The following is a 20,476-nucleotide window of genomic DNA, read 5'->3' as shown; positions in this document are numbered from 1 at the left end:
GGCACCACTGCCAGGATCTAGGAAGGAGGACAACCACAGATATCTTCAATACTGAGCTGTGACAGCATGATCCCACCGGGATGCTCCAACATCCCAAAGCTGGGCCCTCTGCCTCTCTGGGGCAGGACACCATGCAGAAGGGACGCTTCTCTGAGCAGAGCTGGGGATGGGTTTCTCGCAAACTAACGTAGACATTTTTTCCACCCTGGAGATGTATAACCCCACGTGGACACTCAGTCCTCTGTAGCCATCTGAACGTCACGGATCAGTGATGTCAGGCTGGCATTTGTTACCAGAAAACCTCTTCCTCCCCTTAATGTCTGATGTTCCTTGCCCTGCCTTTTGCAGGACCAGCCACGGCTCAGCTCTCAATTCAAATCCACTTCACTCGGGCATTTTTTTTCCATCAGTCACAGATTTGCCCCTCACGGGCACCTTACGCTTACTCAAACCTCACGTGGACGTTGGCGCTGGGGGTTGCCTGGATAGACCCCCGCCTCCTCCGTGTCTTCAGGGATGCTCAACAGCTTCAGCATGGTTCATCTTTCAGATCCACCTTCGCCCAGTCCTGGCTGCCCGTGACAACTCAAAGAGGTTTTTCCTCTCTGAGGAAGTTATGGGAAATCATTTGAAGTCATCAGGGAGGAAGAGAAGCTCTCCCCATCCTGCCATCACACCCCAGCACCCGTCATGCCTAGAGAGCAGCCGCCTGCATCAATGACAAGACTCCCCTTACGCTCAGCAGCTCGGTGACCTTCCCTGCAGGGGTGGTGGGGACGATTAATTAATGTTTGTGAAGCGCTTTGTGATCCTTACATGAAAGGAGTCAGTGAGGTATAAAGCATTAATTACCTTATTATTAAATAATCCCACACAGAAGTCTGTCCCTGCCATTAGTTTTTATCTCACTCCTTTGATCACTTCTTTTTTTCCATTCCTTCACCAAAGTCTCTACTTCTCTCCCTGTTGCTCCTGGTGGTACAAGGCAAATTCGAGATCGGTTCGCCCCAACACCCAACGCTGCCCTGAGCCACTCACAGATGCCACCAGCCGAGCCAGCACTGTCACCTCATCCCAGGCCAACGAGACCCTGAGCAGCAACGTGGGCAGCACCTCGGCCCCTGCAGCCAACAGGTTGCCCCAAAAAAAGCTTTGACCCACAACGACATCTTTCTTTACCGCTAAGGACTCGGCCTTTGTCACCGTGCTTGGATCCTAAACGACACCCACGAACTCGGCACATTTGGGGCCCATCTTTATTTTCACAGCACGGCTGAGAAGGAAGGGTTGCAGGGAGCTGCTGTGCGTGGTGTGACACCCGTGCTACATCCCAGGGCTCTAACTACCATTTGTCGCACAGGTAAGAGGGAGCAGGAAGAGCAGGGATACCTGGAGGGACCAGATTTCTTCCATACACAGATGCACAGAAGCCCATCGGTGCCCAGATGGGCTGTTCCCACTTCATTTGGGTAAAATAAGGTGGCAAAGGATTTGACACAGAGAAAAGGACAGAGAGGAGAAAGACTTGGGGGTGTTGGTTGATGAGAAGCTCAACATGAGCCGGCACCGTGCGCTGGCAGCCCAGAAAGCCAACTGTGTCCTGGGCTGCACCCAGAGCAGCGTGGGCAGCAGGGCGAGGGAGGGGATTCTGCCCCTCTGCTCTGCTCTCCTGAGACCCCCCTGCAGTGCTGCCTTCAGCTCTGGGGGCCCCAACAGCAGAAGGACATGGAGCTGTTGGAGCGGGGCCAGAGGAGGCCACGGAGATGATGCGAGGGCTGGAGCAGTTGGCAGATACAGGATGCTCCATGGAGCTGAGCGCTGTGCAAAGGCAGTTGGGAAAGGTCTCTTGCCAGAGCCCAGGAGCAAGCAGGAAGGGGGAAAAAAGAGGAAAAAAGGGGGAAAAGTGGGGAAAAGAGGGGAAAAGGAGGGAAAAAGGGGTGATTCAAAGCACTGGAGAAACACTTCCAAGGAGGCATCCAAGAAACCTCGGTTCCAGGAAAACTCTTGACAAACCTCACTCATCGCCTCAACAATTGGAAGTAAAAATTGCACTTTGGATAGGTGGGAGCGGGCTGGAAGCGGGTGCCGGGGCGCCCTGCCAGCCCCAGCCGGGCAAGCGGCCAAACCTGGCACCGACCTACAGCCCGGAGCTTCCCGGGGCCGGGAAGGGCCAGCAATGGCCAAAGGCACAAGACATCCCCTGACCACTGCTCCACACCTCGTCTAGACCAACGGGGATTTATTAACCCGCGGGATGTTCCTCCAACTCAACGCCTGGGTCCGCCCGCCCCGGCAGGGAACGCCCCGTCCCGCCGGTCCCTGAGGTCTCGGGCTGTAAAACCGTGACACGGCGCTGCTGGCTGCTCACAAGACCCAAAGTGGGACTTTCTCACCCCAAAACCATACTTCTAGGCTAGTGGAGGTTTGCGTGGCTGAACACAAATAAACCAGTTGTAAGCAGGAACGGGCACCGTGCCAGAAGGGTTTGGCCTGAGTTGGTGAAAGCCGCAGAGATTGATGTCGTTGGCTGACCCGACCCACCGCTGCCGGGTTCCTGTGACCGTTTCGTTTCTGGATAAATGTTGAGTCGTTGCTCAGTGCAGGAATTAGGGTGAGATGAGGGTTCCCTGGGAGCGCCCAGCAGACCCAGCACAGCTGGGGCTTCCTGGTCACCTTTCTGCCCCTCCTGCTCCCTCCTAGATGAAAAAAAAGGGGGACCGGGACTGGCCTGACCCCCCTGTGCCCTGCCCGGGGCTGGTGGTGCTGCCATAACCAGCTGTGTTAGTGCTGCTGTTGTTTACCCGCTCGCAGCATCCCTGTGGGAGCCCGGCCGGTGCCCCGCCACCCCGGGGACCCCCCTGCCACCAGCCCTGGGCTGCTGCTGCTCTGGCATCGCCGCAGGCTCGGCCCCATCACAGCAGCCATCGGTGACACCGGCCCAAGGACGGGCGACGAGCGGGTGGGTGGCTCATGCCTCCTCCTGCCCTCATCACGCCGGAAACGCCCCCGCGCTCCAGCCGGGTGGATCCCGGCTCATTAAAGCCTCTCGGGGTTTTTTCCCCAGCTCCGAGGACATGCCCAGGCTGTGAGTTTCCCTCCGCTCGCCCTGTTTTTCTACCTGCTTTGATGCAACTCCAGGGAAAAGGCAGCTCCCCCATCCCAAAATGCTCCTCCGTGCCCAGCATCCAGCTGCAGCGTTGGTAGAGGGGTGCTGCCCGGGGCTCTCCACTTCTCCCCAGTGTCCTCAGGGAAAGACACAGCTCCCAGGAGTGCCCCCAAGGACCTGCTGGCAATGAGCCCCCCCCACCACATCCACTACCCACTCGGACCCCAGTTGGCACCTGTGGGTGCTCCGAAGCGAACAGGAGGAGGAGGACGGCAGCTTTTGGGAGCTGCTGCCCTAGGATGGGGGGTTGCCCCATGCCACGCTCCCCCCTGGTTCTCATACCTGCACCGATCCTGCCCATGGCCCCACTGACAGCCCCGGAGCAGCCGCCGAGCTCCTGCCACCGCGGAGGCGAGCGGTTCTGCTGCCACCTGTCCTGCCCCACGCAGGGACCGTGGGGACAGCCCATGCCACACCTCCAGCCCCGGCCTCCCCAGGGACCTGCCCGCCCTACTTGCCTCTCCCTGCCTGCTGCCCGGGCACCTTTGCTGGGCACCCCCTGGGCTCCCCAAACCTGCCCGGGTTTATCGTCTCGGCACTGCTCGGTTCAAAACAAGCCGGAGGTGCCACCGCAGGAGCCGTTCCTGTGGGATTTGCTGGGAGACGGGGACACGGCGTCACAGCTGTCACCCTCCCGGTGGAGAGGCCGTTGGCCCCGAACTGGGTCCGTGGGCAGCGGGTGGGAATGAGCATCTCCAGGGCGGTGTTTGGGCAGAGAACAGGCAGATTCAGGCAGCGGGGTGCTGGGCTGCGCTGGGGCTCAGCTGGTTTCACTGGGGGGTGCTCAGCCTCCCCCCCGAGCCCCCCAGGGTCTGGCAGTGGCTCGGGGGGGGCTCGGCTGCACCTTGAAAACCAAGGAAGGTGGGAGCAGCGGCCAGACCTGACCTGCTGAGGAAGAGGAGGCTGAAGGCACAAACGAACCCTGCTGCCTCTGAGCAGCCCTGGGGTGACAGCGCCGGGACCGCGAACCCAGCTGGGGACAGAGGCCACCTCGTTAGCGACGGCAGCTAACGAGACGTGAGCCAGCCCCGTGTCTCCCAGCTCTCCCATTCCCACCCGCACGCATCCTGCACACCCGTGGCGAGGCCCCGCGGTCGCGGTCCTGCGCTCGCCGTCGTTAGACGACCTGCTTGCTGCAATTAACCGCAGAAACCCGGCGGCAATTCGCCAAGCGCCGGTCGACGGTCCATAAAGCATTTACTGCTCAGGGTCCATAAACAACGTGGCTGCGTCGTGTCCCCGCGGGGCGCTGGGTGATACCGGCCAGCACCCGGCCCGCTGCCGTGGGGACGGATTTGGGGGCGTCCCCACTGCGGGGATGCTCCTCACCTCCCGAAAAGGGAAGGGAAAAGCTCACCCGGCCGCGGCCCGAGGTTATTCGTTATTGTTCGTTCTCACCCGAAGGTGGAGAACGGCGGCACGTGCCGCGTTGAAATAAAACACGGCGGCGGCGGAGGGGGGATCAGCTGGGTGGGGAGGGGGAACCTCCATCCGGTGGGGTCCCGCTGGGAGCGACTCCCGGCATTTTCGCAGCCCCGGATCGTGACCGCTGACATTAAACCAGCCCCTCTCTCCGAACACCAGTGGAGTTTCTCCCTTCCTGCTCCCCGAGTCCATCACCTGCCTTTTGCGCCTGCTCTCCCCCCGCGGCTCCTCCACCGCCGCGGTGATCACCGGCAGCTCCCGCGGGGCTGGTGCCCGGCCCTGGAGCAGCAGCTACAAGAGAACTGGGTGTTTTGGCCTTTATCTGCCACGTCTGACCCGCTGCCCCCTCCCTGCCACCCTCTCTCTGCGCTGGTGGCACGTGCAGCACCGGAGCCCCGTGAAGACCCTCGGATGAAGGTGGCACTGGCACTGCTGGGAAGGGCCAGTAGCCACTTGGGCATAGCAGGGATGCACCCCGGCCCCAAATCTCCACGTGCCCCCCAGCTTTCACAGCCGCTCACAGCGAGCCAGATCTGGAGGAAGGAAAGGGATTTCCACATCCCACCCTGGTGTCCCCCCCACAGGGACACGTGGCGGGTGGCTTCGGGCACCGGGGAACCGATAACACTGGCGAAGAGCAGCCGAGGTCACCCTGGCAACCACGGCTGGCGAAGATGACATTTTTACCAATCAATCGCCCCCCGCAATTAGCTGAACCCCCCCCCCCCGCCGGTGCAATTAAGCGAGCGCCAGGAGGCCGCGCGCAGCCCAGCGCCGGGGCACGGGATGCTGCTCCGGGCACCGTGATGACTGTCCCGGCGTGTCCCCCTCTCCGGGCACGGCAGACCCCGGTGGGGGCTGCCCCACGGCCGGATCCTGCCCACAGCCTCCTCGCAGGGAAGAGTTAAACGTTTGAGCCTGGTTTTCACCTCCGGTCATGGACCGACCTGCTCCAGGTGCCCCGTTCCAAGCGGCCGAGCAGCTACAAAGCCCCGTTTGTTCTGAGAAAGGAATAAAAATAATTTAGAACCGTTTCCCTGTGGGACAAGGGTTGTTTCTCAGCCTGGGAGCAACCCCACGCGCAGCCCCTGGCCTCCAGCCGGCACCTCCCCAAGCTCCCAGTAATGTCCCAAACTTTGGTGCCGGCTTGGCCACTGGCAGACGCAACCGAGGGGAACCGCCGCGGTGCGACGGACAGACAGACGGACGGGCAGCGCTGCCTCCGGGCACAGCCGCTGCCTCCCACGGGCCCCTGGACCAGAACACGGAGGTGGTGGAAGCAGCGAGCGATGCCCTCAGCACCCACCACCTGCCTCCAGCACCCAAAACCAGCACAACCAGTCGGCCGCTGCCCTCCTCCCTGCTCAGCGTCCCCACCTGCACCCTCCTCTTCCTCCTCTGCTCCCAGCCACCCTGCAGCCGTCTCAGACCAGGGGACAGGGAAGGGGACATTGCTGGTTGCTGGTGGTGACCCTGTTTCTCACCCACTGCCCAGTCTGGCCAGTTCCCCTCTCTTGCCAGGGGTTGGAGGGTGCAGGAGGACCCCAGTCCCTGCAGTGACACCGGTGTCACCCACCTCATCCTGCTGCAGGTTTAGGGCTGGGAACAGGGACCTCCATGTCTAGGGAGCCCTGCAGCCCCTCTGCACTGCAGGGCACTTTGGGGGGTCCAGGGCTACAGCGGGGCACAGGTGGCCCTTGCTGCTGCTCTGGGGGAAACTGAGGCACGGAGCAGAGCAGCTGAAGTGCCCAGGCTCAGGGCACTGACACTGGGTCCAGTCAGGCAAAAGGCTGGAGCGAGGAGTGCGGAGAGAGCGGATGCGCGGGGGCTGCCGCGAGGTCCCTGTCCCCATTGACCGTGGCAGAAAGGGCCTCACTGCACCGACGTCACCGCGTACGGAGCTTTCCTGCCCGCACACACGAGCCGCGGGACCCCCGACGTGTGATGGATACTCGCCCCCTGCCTCAGCCCCGGCCCTCGCCCTCCCGGAGGGCCCGGACAAGCGGCAATGAAAAGCTTTTTCAAGAGAAGATCGATGCCAGTGGTCACCTCTGAGCTGCACCGAGGGCTCAGTGGCGGGGGGTGACACACAGATGCCCCATGGATGCCCCTTCACCAGGGGACGATGCTGCAGGACAAGACGAGCCCCAGGGCAAACCCCGGCAGCACCTGCAAACGTAGGATTGCATGTGATGAGCTGCCCCATCTCAGCTGCAGCTGCAGAAGAGGGAAATGTAACGACCCCCTGTGTCCAGCTGGCCCCCCGGGTTGCCCAAAACCTCTCCCCATCTCGCCAGGGGGCAGGTTTGGGGCTGAGGCTGCTTTGCTTTGGGTTTGGGAATTCCCTCCCTGCTCGGGAAAGCAAAGTTGTGGGCAGGGGGGTAACAGCTGCGCAAAGTTGAGCTGTGACGGGCACAGCAGAGGCAGGAGCAGGCAGGGACCCCCCACGCACACCCCCGCTGTCTCAAAACAAGCTCTGACCGTGCCGCGGCGGACCCAGCGGGTCACCGTATCCGTGACAGCTCCAAGGACTCCGCCAGTCCAGTGCCACCAATTTGTTGGTAAAGAGCTTAGACTGGGACAGGGGCCAGAGGCTGTTTCCGCAGATCGATACGGGTGCGGTGTGTGGGGCCAGGGACCAGACCCCCAGGAACAGGGGGACAAACAGCGGACTGGTGATGCTCCAGCACCTCTGAGCTCACCCCTCTCATCCTGCTGAGGTGGAAACGGAGCCTTTTTTTCCAGCAAGCTGCTTCGCTTCACCTCCCCAGATTTCGGGAGCTGCCCGTGCCAGTCCAGCCTCCCCCAGGCTGTTTCCTTCCCCAGATCCAGCCGCAGGATCCGACAGCCGCGGCGGTGGCACAGGGACAGGCAGTGCCAGGGGGATGGGCAGCGCCGAGCAGAGGTGATGCTCTCCAAAGGGGCAGAAGTTTCGGAGAGCAAGAAATCCCCTCGTTGGGGTTTCTGTTGGCGATGCCCCAGCTCCGGCAGCACCCTCGGGATACGGAGTGTTCCAGGGCCAGATATTGAACGCACAACCTGCAGCAGCGGTGTCCGTCTGTCCATCCACGTGTCCATCTGCACACCCGAGGCTGGGTGACCGGTGCTCAGCTGGGACCAGGGCTCTTGCAACCCTAAAAATCCCACCTGCTTCAGCCCCTGACCCAGAGCGGACTCAGAGGGTCCCTTCCACCCTCCAAAAACGCGGCAAAGCAAAATGCTTCAGGCACTACTGGAGTTCCCCGATGGCTGGTGTCACCTCGGGGTGTCACCTCGGGGTGTCAGTCTCCCTCTGGCAGCCCCACACAGCAGAGGTGACCTGCAAGAGGGGACACGGTGGGAGGAGAGGGACCACCCATCCCGCAGGGGCAGGGCCGGCACCCAGGAGGTGATGAACGCCGGAGCTCGGCACACCCAGCACCTCCAAAGCCCATAAAGGTGGCTGAGAACACAGGTCAGCCACGGCTTTTACAGCATCCTAAGTAACCGCTGCCACTGCCAAGCCGTCGCTGGCACGTTAAATAAAACACATTGCCAGTGAGGTCATCTAATAGCCCATTATTTTTTTATTTGAACTTTTTACCTTCACCTCTTCCTCTGTGCTGAATCAGCTCCTTCACTTGGCACTTTAATTCCTGCCCCATTTGCGAGATTGATACGGGCTCTCCTGGGGAGCCCGGTCAGGCGGTGGGAGGACGCCGAGGCGGGTGCCGGCGCTCCTGGGTTCTCACTCCAGATCCAGGACAGAGGGAAGAGGTGCCAGGACCTGCCCCGGCTACTGCCCAGTGGCGTGGGGGGACGAGAATGGTCTGCACAGAGCGGGGACATGGCCCATGCCAGCCCAGGCACTGCGGGCATCACCTCGTCTCGCATCCCAGGGGTTGGCCTGGACTTTTGCGGCACCGGTTTCGCCTCCTTTCCTCCCGCTCCTCGGCTCGCCCCGGCAGGCCGACGTGCTGCGGAGAGGCGCGGACCGCTGAGAGCTGCGAAGCTGGTGACAAGTGCTGGGGGAAGGCTGGGATCCGCTGCAGAGCCACTTTGAGAAGCCACAGAGGGAATAACAGTGGCTGGAAGTTGAAGGGATGCACCAGGGGAGCCTGTCCGAGCCCTCCCCGCCTCCAGGATGGCTCCAGCACCCACCCTCCCCGCTCCAGCCGCAGGCAGAGCAGACCCAGACTCGGGAGCGCGTGTCTAGTCAACACCCTTTTATTAAAAACAATTACAAAAAGTTACAGGTTACAATAGTTCTGTACAACCCAAAAACCTCTTAGCAACCACAAACCTCTGGTTTTACAGTGTTACGGCACCCGGGGGCGGAGGCGACGGCAGCCCGTGGCACCGACGGCGCGGGTGGAAGTGGTCCGCTTTCCCACCAACATCCCACAAGACAGGCAACCTCCCCCCCCCACTCCACTCCAAAGCCTCCTTTTAGGTGGTCTCAGCTGAACCGTGGGGAAAAGAAGGGGAGACAACCGAGGTCCGGTGGCCCGGCAGGACTCACGCCTGGAGCAACGCAGCCTGCAGCCATGCTCTGCCTTCCCCAAGCCCGAGCAGCGGGATCAAGCCAAGCAACCCAAGCAGGACACCGTACGCCGGTTAGGAACGCACCGGCTTTTCCAAGGGAAGGCAGCTGCTACGGGAGAGGGCCGGGGAGCTGGGACGGGCTGTCGAGTAACGGGGGAACCTCGAGGCAAGAGCTGGCGTGGAAATCTAACACGGCTGCTCCAGGCATGCTCCGTCGCTGCAGCCAGGGGTGACGATAAACATCGGGGTGAGCAAGGGGAAAAAGGCAGAAGCGGGAACAAACCTTCCCTTCCCTGGTTAGGAAGCACTGAACTTTCTCTCCATCTCTCCCACGGCCTGGGCTGGAACAGGATCGTTCCCTGCAGGCAACGGGAGAGGGGGACGGGAGAAGGTGTTGGGAGGCTGCTCGAGGTGGAAGCCCCGTGGCAGGGAAGGAGGTGGCTGCAACGCTGCGGGCTGCAAGGGCAGCTGGACGGGATGTGCCCTGCGGAGCGCTGGGGGAGCGGCATGGAGCTGCACGGCTGGAATTTGAGGTAAGGAACGGGCTGGGAGCCTGTGCCACTGCCCGCCAGAGCAAACAGAGTGCTCGGCAGTAACAGGAGCCTTTACAGCCCCCACTTCTCCTGGTGGCTTCAGGAGAGCCTGGCACAGGTCTGGAAGCCACATCCTCACCTCTGAAGGCAGCAGTGGGTCAGGGAGAGCCTCCCAGGGCTTGTGCACGTGCTAGCACCCACTGGCCCGCGCAGAGGGGCCCGAGCAAGACATCCCTGCCCGTGGCACACAGCCCAGCCCCGTGGCTCTCCCCACCGCCATGCTGGCCACGGAGAGGGGACAGGTCAGCAGGGCACACCCAGGGACACGCAGCATGTCCCTCAGCTCTGAGCCCATCACCACCGGCGCGGGTACAAAGGAGCAGGACAGCCTCAGCTCCGACAGAAACCGAAAGCCAGCAGCTCCCCTGTCCCACTGCCACCAGGGCAACACGGGCAGCCCATGCCAGGGCCATGGGGCTGGCACCGCTGGGAAGCGATGCCAGTGCTGCTGGGGAGGGGCGAGGTGATCGCTGCTCTGATAACGGGGCTGAGCTGCTGCCTGGACCTCAGCTAAGAGACCTCATCTATCAGGGACCGTCTCCCTCAGCTGTTTGCCCCCCAACAGCAACACAGCCCGGGCACAGACCGACCGCCAGAGCCGCCCGCTGTGCCCGTGCTCCTGCCCCCGCTGCTGCAAGCGTGACAGAGACACGCGCCTTTGACAATTGCTTTTGTCCAGGGAGGTGGACAAACAGAACTGGGTCTTTTGCTCTTCTTAAAACACCCGACATGTAAACTAGTTTAAAAGTATAATTTTATCTATTGCTTTTGCTTTTGCCTGCATCGAGCCCCTGCTATCAGGGACAGACCGATGGGGAGTTCTGCAGACTGCCAGGGGCCACCATACAGTGCCAGGGGCCACCATATAGTGCAGTCTTAGCTGCACCTAGGTGTCCCCCCAAAAAAAAACCTTGATCCCTACGTATAAGCTTGCTGGAGACACGCTGAAAGCCCAAGGTCAGGGCAAGGACAGCTTGTCCTAACCCAAAAGACTCGATGCCTGCTCTTACCGCTGTCCTCCCCTGGAAGGCTGCAAGTTGCCATGTGGCTCCGGGGGCTGGTTCGTCCCAGCCCTGCTGTCCCTTGCCTCCCTGCTGCAGACATGGCTCCCTGAGCTTGGGGCAAGGTCTGACACTTGTGGCTTCTCCCTTTTGCAGCAATTGCAGAACCAGGACGCCAGCCCTCACTGGAGGGATCACCTGGGTGACAGCAGGTGGCAATTCCTGACACCATCTTACTCCTCTCTGACCTGCTGCTCCCAATTCGGGCTCTCAGACACAGCTTCCCTCTCTCGCAGCTCTGGCTTTCTCCTCCACAGCGGGTCTGCACTAGGATCTCCTTCCAGACAGCTTGATCCTCGGCTCTCACCGGCCCTTGCTTGCCGTTCACACACCAGCTATACAATCCACTCACTTTACAGCTTCCTGCCCAACTTTCTTCCATTTTCCCCCATCTCCAAACACTGCAGGAATGAATCTACCAGCTTTGGAGCACAGAGGCAACTTAAGTTAGATTTGAGAAAAAAAAAAAAAAAAAAAAAAAGATCTACCTTTAACTGAACCAGAAAGATCCTTCTGCACATATCCAACCTACCTCTAAAAGCTTCTCCTAGGAACCAAGAAGTTCTCTCTGGTTGTGCTACTCAAAACCACTCTGCCATGCCTACACGGCAACTGTTGTACCACAGAATATCCCTCAGGTGGAGTAAAGAGGATCTGAGAGCCACTACCTGGACACAGGGACCTGCAAGCAGTGAGCTGGTGCCATTCCACTGCGCCAGCAGCAGTCCTGGAGTCCCATAGATACCTGCGAGTGCACGGGGAGTCTGGGGTAGCATGCTGCTGCGTACAGGTGGACAGTGTTACTCTGAGCATTTATTGCACTGCTTCAAAGAGGTGGAGGAGGAAGAGGAGAGAGAGAAAGCGCAAGTCATCGTTTCACTTTAGCATCTTCTTTGATCTTCCAGACCATCAGCTCCATGCAAGCTCTGGCATCCTCGCTGGAGTCGTGCCCTTCCACTGGGGTCAGAAAGACAAGGATGGCGGTTACCATCCCAGCTCAGGCAGCCCCTCCACTGCCCCGGAGCTGCCTGCTCACAGCACAAAGCACACAGGAAGGCTTCCTGAGACGGGTCCTGCCTGACACTGCTGGCCCAGCTGCCCACTGCCCTCTGCCACAGCAGCCACAGGTGCATCTCTGATCACCACGAACCACCGTGATGGATTTAAAGTAGAAGAATTTCCACTAACCACATTTTTTGCTGCACTTCAGCTCGACACCGTTCCCTTGTTTAAATTAAGGGCTGAAGTCCTGCTAGCCTGTAGGCCCTCAGGCTATGGGTAGCTGGTCAGAGCAGCATCAATCTCCCCAGCAGCATGTTTCCAATGCGCTCAAGGGAGACAGAAAGGAACATGCCATGCTTCAAAGAGAAAGGTCAATCTCTGTTTTCCAGAGAAGGGAGGGCATGACATGGCCTTGACAGAGCTACCTCTGGCCTTCTCCCACCACTCCTCTGGTCCCCACTTAGCACAGAGAGGGAGGAAGCAAGTGCTGCTGGCCCTCAGAACAGGGTTCAAAATGAAACAGTGTATGGCAGAGCCTTCATGGCCCATTCACAGCTACTGCCAGAGGCTAGGAAGGAAAAAAAGATCAGGAGCAAGAGGATGGGGCTTGGGGAGAGCAGAGGAAGACAGGTCCAAGGAGCCCACATCCAGGTGGGATGGGACATGAGACCCTCATTCTCAGCTTCTCCTTGGTCTTACCATTGTCCTGGATGATGCGCTTGAGGTAGTCTGCCATCAGCGTCCGGAGAGCCCGTTTGTAAGGCAAACCCAGCCGGTGGGGAAAGACGATCGCAGTATCCACCACTGTGCCATGGATAAGCTGGAGGGACGAAGCGGGAAAAAAACATGCTTATTTTCCCCCTCCTACAGGGACGGACTCTCCTTAGGATTAGCCATGCTGAAGCAATCTTCCAGTCAGGCTCTCTGTAACGCTATCGCCAAGCTCCAACCCAACCAGTCTTGCAAGAGGCTCTGGCTGACTCAAAGATGACTCTCCCCCAAAGCGTATGTGCACACAGGCTTCCCAGTGTTCTACCAGCCAACACATCTGCCCCAAAGCCCTGTCCATCTGCACATTCAAAGCAGCAGAAACTCAGGGCTGATTCAGTTTGTGTAACTCAAACGACAGGACAGGTCAATCCTTAATTCCCTGGCCTGGACAAGCTGGCATACCTCTGAGAGTGTCTTTCACAATGAGAAACTAAGCCAAGGAACCAGTTGACTCCATGAAGCTTGTAACAGCCTTTCAACTGCTTCCCAAGATGTGAATTGAGGTGGGAAGGACGTACAACCCAAAGCTGTACCTAACCCATTGTACATCACACTGCTTCTGCAGAAAAGACCTAACCTTCAAGGTGCAAACCGACCTGAAATCCTCCAGTCCGTCAGCAATGAGTCAACAGGAAGTTTTTAACCAGCACCAGCTTAGCAAGGATGAAATGGGACAGGAGATCTTGTGCTTCGGGGCATATGGGACTACACAGCGGATGGGAGGGTGGCCCTGGCCGGTCCCATGTTTGGCTCAAAGTGCCTGGGCACACAGGGGGGGCAAGAGGTTTGCTGTCCTCTAGGTATGAAGTGTCATCGTGCTGGAGGAACTGAAGATGCCGAAGAGGTCAACATGCTGCCTCCCCTGACAGAGGCCATAAACACAGGGCAAGCTGGCTTTTTTTAAAATACTAATTTCTTACTCTTAAGTTAAGACAAGATTAACCCTCTGCTGCCAAGAATACGTGTTCAGTGAGAGCCAAAGGAAGGTGGATGAAGGCAGTCCCACATCACTAGTACAGCAGTAAAACGCCAGGTCTCGGAGAGAAACCCGTACGTCTGACCAGAAGACGGCTCTGCGAGTCTCGACACAGGATGACTCGAGACAGGACCCTGATAATCCAGACTCCTGCTCTGCCTCGACTCTTCCTAGGCACCAGCTCATGTTGCACGACAACCCATAACTTCGTCACTACTAGTTTCACAGCCCAGCACCGTGGACACCTGAGAAGAGCTGCAGCTTAACAGAAACAACCTGCTGCGCTCTTCGGAGTACAAAACCGCCAACGTTACGGATAATCTCTCCTCGACCGCAGCCAAGTTTGGCGCCCGCCCAGGCACAATGATAATTCCTTATGTAGATGGGGAAGACTGAGGAAACAGGATAATATAGCTTTAAGTAAAAATTGAAATGCTGTCACCATTTGGAGCTTGTCAGGGCCATTAGCGAGATGCCGACCGTACTGCCACAACCTGCAGACGCTCCGACTCGACACGCCGCTGCCTGCCACGCTCTGCTAGATTGCTCTCGGGTTCCTTCTCTTGGCAGCGGCTGCGAGGCTAAGAGAAAAAATCATGCCTCTAAGAGGCCAACGCAGTCATCTCGTGCTGATAAAACTGTAAATAATGTTTGGATGATGATGATGAACTCTCCGAGAGGCTGGGGATAAAGGGTGCCATGGAGAGGTAAAGCGCTTTGCAGGCATTAAAACCTCCTGCTTCCAAACCACCGCCGTGAGCTGGCGGCCACAGCTTCTTCATCAAAGCAGCTGCGTGATAAGGAATGGCTGAAGGAAGTTCTGGCTTGTGAGCACAGACTAAAGACTCGGCGCCTGCCTGCCGCACGCTGCTTGGTGACCCTGGGCAAGCCCCTGGGGACCCATGCTCAGAGCGCGAGGGGAGAGGACAGCCCTCCCTCGCGGGGCGGTGGAGATAGGCACAGGCTGGACTGACGAGGGGCAGGCAGGAACAAGACAGATGAAAGGTCAAAACAGCTTGATCAAAGTAACACTGAAATCACGGCGAAGCAGGCAGAGAACCTCACTCAGAGGAAACAGACATTTTAACATTAGAAGAGAAACCATGAGAATTATCTCCAGTGGCAGAGACAACGAAGAGGCTTGTCCTGTTTCTACAACAGTCACTGTGGACATCCAGAGGGCACAGCGGGCCCCAGAGCCTCCCCTGTTCATGCCCTGACCCTCGCTGAGCACATCTTCAATCCAGTCAAAGGATGCTGACACCAACAGAGGATTCTAGACTATATGGACAAGGGGGAAAGGCAAACGATTTGAGGTCAGTCCTTCCAACCAGCCCTGCTCTATTCACCCTCCCCAGTCACCTCTAGAGAGGTCTGTCACCCTGGGCAGCACCAGTCACTAACAGCTGGGGTGACACCACACCACCAGTGACACACATAACCCACTCTCTTGCTCTTCCCCGACAGACAGCTGCCCACTGGCCCAGAGACTGCATCCTCCTGGTTCTCGGAAATAAACAGTTCCTAAATTTAAAGGAGACATTTAACACACACCAGGGTGGGAAAGGACCAGAGGGAGATGTAAACACAAGACATGCAAGTTACCTTTAGTGCAAATAAGTCGCTTTCCAAGCTGTGCCCTATCAATATGGTATCTGCACTGAACATGTTCAGTAGGACGGCTTGGACATCCCGCAGGGTGATACTAGTGTTCTCCAGGTCTTCTTCTGTCACACCTGAGAATCTGCAGAGCAAGGGCAGAAAGGAGGCCTTCCTTCACTAAAGGAACACCTCAAGACCCAAAGCATCTCAGTCATTAAGAAGTGGTGGTCAACGGAGTGCTCCCAGCCAGTCCCCCTAAGCTCCTGATTCTGAGCACAGACCTCGGACCCACGGCAGACTGACCTTACCTGGTGTTATAGTCCACCACTTTGGTGTCCGGTTTGACGAAGGTGTCGTACACCACTTTCAGGTCAGAGTTGATCACAGTTACTCTTGTCAGCTCCAGTCCTTGCTTAGTGTAGCACTGCAAGCGAGAGAGCAGACATGAAGACAAGCGCATGCCAACCCCAGCAGGGTGTCAATGGAGCCATTCACCGAGGTGCTGCAGCTCCCAAATTGCACGGCCAGCCAGCAAACACTGCTCGATATCGGCCAACTAGCTACAGCTTTTCACACGGAGTCCCCAAATGAAGCACACATTGCCAACACTAATTAATTTAAACGTACAAGACTTGTGTGGTTTAGAGTCCACAGCATAAAGGAAAGAGGATGGTAAGGAAACTGAGTTTTCCTTCAGCCACTTGTATCGCACCCTCAGCCTTCCTCAAGAAGCGTTTTTTGCTCATGCATTGCCCCTATCATTAGGGACCCACCATTTCACAGTCTAACGCGTAGATTCCAGGGTAGCCATCAGTTGTAGGCAACTTCTCAAAAGTCTTCACAAAGCCATCAAGGCTCTCCTTTCGCCCATCATGGACATGTTGCTAAAAGGAAAAAAAAAAAAAGGACAATTGTTGATGATAGGAACAAGAATCCAAGAAGTCCACTTCAATAGAACCTCTCATTTGAACAAAAATAACTTTTTTTAATCATTTCTAACCATTCATAAGGAGTAAGTTTTGCCTACCAGTCAGTCTGAGAAGGTCACCGCAACAGCAAACATAGCCATGTGCAGCCCCGATTCCCAAGCCAGATCAGGGCTAGCAGCACCATGACAGCTCACATGGGAGCCACACATCCCACATCTAGGGACAAGCAGCTTTCAACTTTCAACTGGGAGCAGAATTACTCAGAAAAGTACACAATGACATCTTACACTGATCTAACTCCAGCTGCTGGTTCCTGGTTCAGCTCGCGGCCGAGACGTGCCCAGGTGCAGGGTTCTAATCCCAGACATCCCTGTTTGAGCACTAACATCAGGTGGATCATAGCCCACAGATGGCATGAGAAACTGATGTAACAAAGTACCAGAAAATATCAGTGTGTGCATACAAATAAAAGCCACTGTATTCTAAAACCAGACAGTTTGCAGACAAACAGGAGCTACCCCCTACCAGCACTTGAGGCAATAAATAGAGAGTATTTCCAACCACTCTTCATTATCCCCAGGTAAAGCTCTACAGTCAACAAGATCCTGCACAGAAGAGCTCATTGAGCCAGCAGGAAAACTCAGGGAGTGATTTCAGGAGTGGCTTAAGCCCATGCAAGACAAAGCTGCTGCTGCAACAGGCACTACTCCCACTCTGCTCTCCTCCGCAGGCACAGATCCCACCCTACCTGGCCAGCCTGAAAGCCTTTGCAGGGGGAGCTTTACACTGGGTGACTGCACTGATCCAGTTACCTGCACCAGTGGGGAAGCAGGACCATGTATGGAGGACAAGACAGAGGTTGCGACTGCCTTTTGCCCACTGACATGGTTTTAGGTCAAATTTAACTGCTGCACCACACCCAGAGGTGACCCCTTATTCCCCAGTGGGGTTTTTTGGTTTGTTTGTCTATCCCTAAATCTCAGCGTATTTGTGCACAACCGCAGCCTCCTTCCTCGTGCTTCTCACAGGTCTGACCCTACAGGGAATCAAACTGTACTTGTTCATCTCAGGACAGACTGGAGAGAAGAGGAAGTGAGGCACTTGTAAAGCTGAAACCTGTAGGCAGAGGGTCAATCAAAGTGAGGATTGGCGTATTTTCCTGCACAGTTTATTACTGCAGGCGCAGCCAGAGTACAGAGAACTGCATCATTTGAAGTTAATGAGGCAGCTGGGCCAACACTGAGCCCAATCTCTCCCTGCATCCAACACCAGCCCTGCTCAAACGCCGCATGGTTCGTTGCTTCCCAGGAGCAAGAGGCCACACTTGCCCATTCTGCATCTATGGCAAAACAGTCAGATTCACGGGCCAAGAAAAGGGTAGAGCAGATCACCAGACCAACAGACAGTAAACATTTCTCTCCCTTGCAGCTTGATCCCTTCTCTCCTTCTGTAATACAATATAACTGGGCAGGAAAGGGAAGGGAAGGAAAAAAAAAATAGGTGTTTTTCTACACTAGTCGATGTCCTGTTCAATTCTTCCTTGTGGAGAGGAGGGCAGAAAAGTTGTTTCTGTTTTTCAGACCAGAGAAAGAAGCAGATTCAGTTATCTCAAAGAGTAGCAGCTCCAGACTCGGCTCCTGGGAGCATCAGGTACCAGCGCAGCTCCATCCTGCCATCTCCTGCCACACTGGCCAACTGCAGCCAGATCCAGAAGCAAATCTCAAAGGTATTTGGAAGGAAAAGACACAGACATGCCTTTCTAACCAGCTACAGATCTAGTTACTTATGACAAATATTTGCTGTTTTCAGTGCCCTCCTTCTAAGCTGAAGAGACACCGTGCTCCCCAGTAGCTCAGACATCCCAATATCTCATTGCACTCTCATCCCGAGCAGGCTGCGGACTCCAACCTTAAATCTACCAAAGGGTGCTGTGAAACTCACTGGTTTTGGATGAGAAAACCAAGAAAACCGGAACACAGCGCTCTGCAGCAGCACAACAACCAGGAGGCAGATGTGAAAGGCAGCCTGAGCCCCGGCGCGCTGGCGGCATGCTTCGTTGAGTAAGAGGCTATTAGAGAGATTGTGTGTTTCCTAAAAGGCCATGAGGTTTTATGGTCTACAACAGCCACGCAAAAACATGCAGAGAAGTCATGTTTTTATAGCCCCATCAATTTCTCTTGACTTCCCTGCTGGATGTTTTTTGGAACACTGATTAAAAAGAGATCCTCATTTCACATGAAAAAGAACCAGGAGAAGTAGCAGCCTGCCTGATCCCACCCACGCTTCACACTGTGCAGGGCAGGCTCTTAGGGTGCCCATATAGACAATTCTTCCTATTTTAACAAGCCTTGAATTTTGCCCCCGAATTCACTTCCTAGCTCTAGCTTTTGGCCAGAACAAGAAGGGCACACAGCTCTCCAGAACCGCCAGCCAGCCTTGCTGGCCCTGGATCACTTGAGGTCTTCAAAACAGTGGGACAGAAGGTGCCTTATAACAGGTACATTCTGGGAGCCCCTTCCACCGGACATGACCCTTTTAGATCCCCTCGCACTTGGTTCTGCATCACGGTCCTCTGCCCTGCACAGCAGCTGCCAAACGTACAAATGCCACTGAAATAACGACAAGGAGCATCCGCAGAGAGCTGAGGGAGAGGCGAAGGACAGATTGCTCCCTGCGGTCAATGGCTCGAGAGGACCCGTGATGCCAGGCTGGGAAGCCAACTCTCCTGTTGCCTAAGGAAAAACAGAACAAACTACCCGTGCAAAGGTGTCCCAAACAGTGTTCAGTTCTATCAAAGGGCCAAAACTCTATTCCTGAGCAGGTTTTTCATTCTGCCTCCTAGTGCTGAGATCCCTTCCCCGCCCTCCCTCCTCAAGAGAAGGAATATTTATGAGTTACAACAGGCTCCTTGGGAAGGTTCCTCCCCTTAATACAACAAAAGGCATGCAGTACATGGAAAACTAAGAAAAGATTTGGCCTACAGCAGAAAGTTACCGTAGCACAGCCATCTGTGAAAGGAAAAAATGGGAAAAAGGTTTTGGCACACTGTTGTCGAGGCCTTGAGACTGCTCCTTAAAAGGAAATTCCTTTTTTTTTTTCTCACTTCCTCAATGTTTCTCTAAAGAAGTCTGTACCTGAGCTTTTGCTGGGCAGCTTAATCCACTGGCATTTGCTTAGAACAAATGAAACCACCTCACTCCAGACATCCGAGTCTCCTCCTTCCTACCAAACACTGAATTTTCTTTCCTTTGCATAGCAAAAGACATTCAAGAAGTACTTGCTTTCCCCCTTAAGGGAAGCCACCATTCTTCTACAGGCTTAAGCAACGATTCCACAGCCATCACCACTGCAAGCAGAGAACGAAAGTCATTGAGAATAAAAAAGTGTTGCTCAATAACTTACTTTAGCAACCTGACAGCCTGGTGAACCCACAGCTCCTGAGCAGCAGCTGTAATGAGTTTCCCATCCACCTGGCACTGAAAGAGCAAGAGAGAAGAGTCAAAGAGAAGAGTCCTGTTAACAAGAGACCTAAACTTTAGCTCTGACGTGCAGAGAGACCCTGGATGAGCACAGCAACAGTAACGTGTCACACAAAGGTGAAAAATAAGTATGGACTTGCGTGCAGCAATCTAAAGAGTTTAAGTCTCTCACACTCAGGCAGACAAACTCCAGAAGCTGCTTGGATGCTCTGACAGAAAACCACAGCAGAGCTCAAACTAGGTTAGTGTCTTGCTGCAAATGAATTCACCCAAGACCAGTAAACTCTCCTGGGCAGTGACAGAGGTCTAGTGCTCCCAAGTCAGCCTCCTAAAAAGGCTGGTATTTTCAAAAGGCACAGGAAGGTTTGTTTTGTCTTTTATTTTTTAAACTGAAAGATGAACAACCTCTGCTCCAGCCCCAGTGTCACATTTTCGGGACCAAACCACTCCTTCTCAGCAGCTCTTTGCAAGGCTATTTCAGCAGCAGCAGGGCCACCCAGTGACAGAACTAGGAACTGTCACAACCCATGAGCATGACAAGCCCCAAAAGCCACAAAATGTGGCACAGCAACTCAAGCCCGAGGCAGGCTCCCTGCCTGCAGGATGTGACTATGCTCTCCTTGAAGATATACCTCTCTGCTTGCGTAGCCTTCCCCAGTGATGGACACACTCCTCTTTTCGAATGCAGGTTCCAGAGGCTGAGACCATGTACTCGGTGCCACAGCGACAACAAATCCTGCAGGAGGCTTTAAGAGAAGAGAGAAGCAAGAGTCAGGTCGCTAGAAATCCTTCACCAGTTAAACTCGGCCAAAGCAGAAGCAAATCAGAACCACTCAAGCCCCAAACGCTGCTGAAACAACTTTTCTGGTTAAAAAGGATTTCAAGTGTTTTTTCAAACTCCCCAAAAGACACAGCAACTCCTCTGAAAATGCTGTCCTGCAGCATTTA

The 20,476-nt window shown here is 56.1% G+C and overlaps 1 protein-coding gene across 4 annotated transcripts in view; it reads right to left on the bottom strand.

Moving 5' to 3' along the window:
• Positions 1 to 8,800: 8,800 nt before the first annotated feature.
• REXO1 (RNA exonuclease 1 homolog) overlaps positions 8,801 to 20,476 on the bottom strand; it is a 42,787-nt gene continuing 31,111 nt past the window's right edge. For all 4 annotated transcript variants that reach the window (XM_086627636.1, XM_086627635.1, XM_086627637.1 and 1 more), the window contains exons 10-16: positions 20,161 to 20,274; positions 19,452 to 19,525; positions 15,894 to 16,004; positions 15,429 to 15,544; positions 15,124 to 15,262; positions 12,471 to 12,591; positions 8,801 to 11,726 (exon numbers count right to left, since the gene is read on the bottom strand). In XM_086627636.1, the coding sequence (XP_086483762.1) occupies positions 11,638 to 11,726; positions 12,471 to 12,591; positions 15,124 to 15,262; positions 15,429 to 15,544; positions 15,894 to 16,004; positions 19,452 to 19,525; positions 20,161 to 20,274 (764 nt within the window). In that variant the 3' untranslated portion in view covers positions 8,801 to 11,637. The remainder of the gene's footprint in view (positions 11,727 to 12,470; positions 12,592 to 15,123; positions 15,263 to 15,428; positions 15,545 to 15,893; positions 16,005 to 19,451; positions 19,526 to 20,160; positions 20,275 to 20,476) is intronic.

Source organism: Tauraco erythrolophus, chromosome 28 (genome assembly GCF_009769465.1).
Source record: "Tauraco erythrolophus isolate bTauEry1 chromosome 28, bTauEry1.pri, whole genome shotgun sequence".
Classification (NCBI taxonomy): Eukaryota; Metazoa; Chordata; class Aves; order Musophagiformes; family Musophagidae; genus Tauraco; species Tauraco erythrolophus.
The sequence above is the reverse complement of the archived record's forward strand: the minus strand, read 5'-3'. Positions and strand labels throughout refer to the sequence as shown.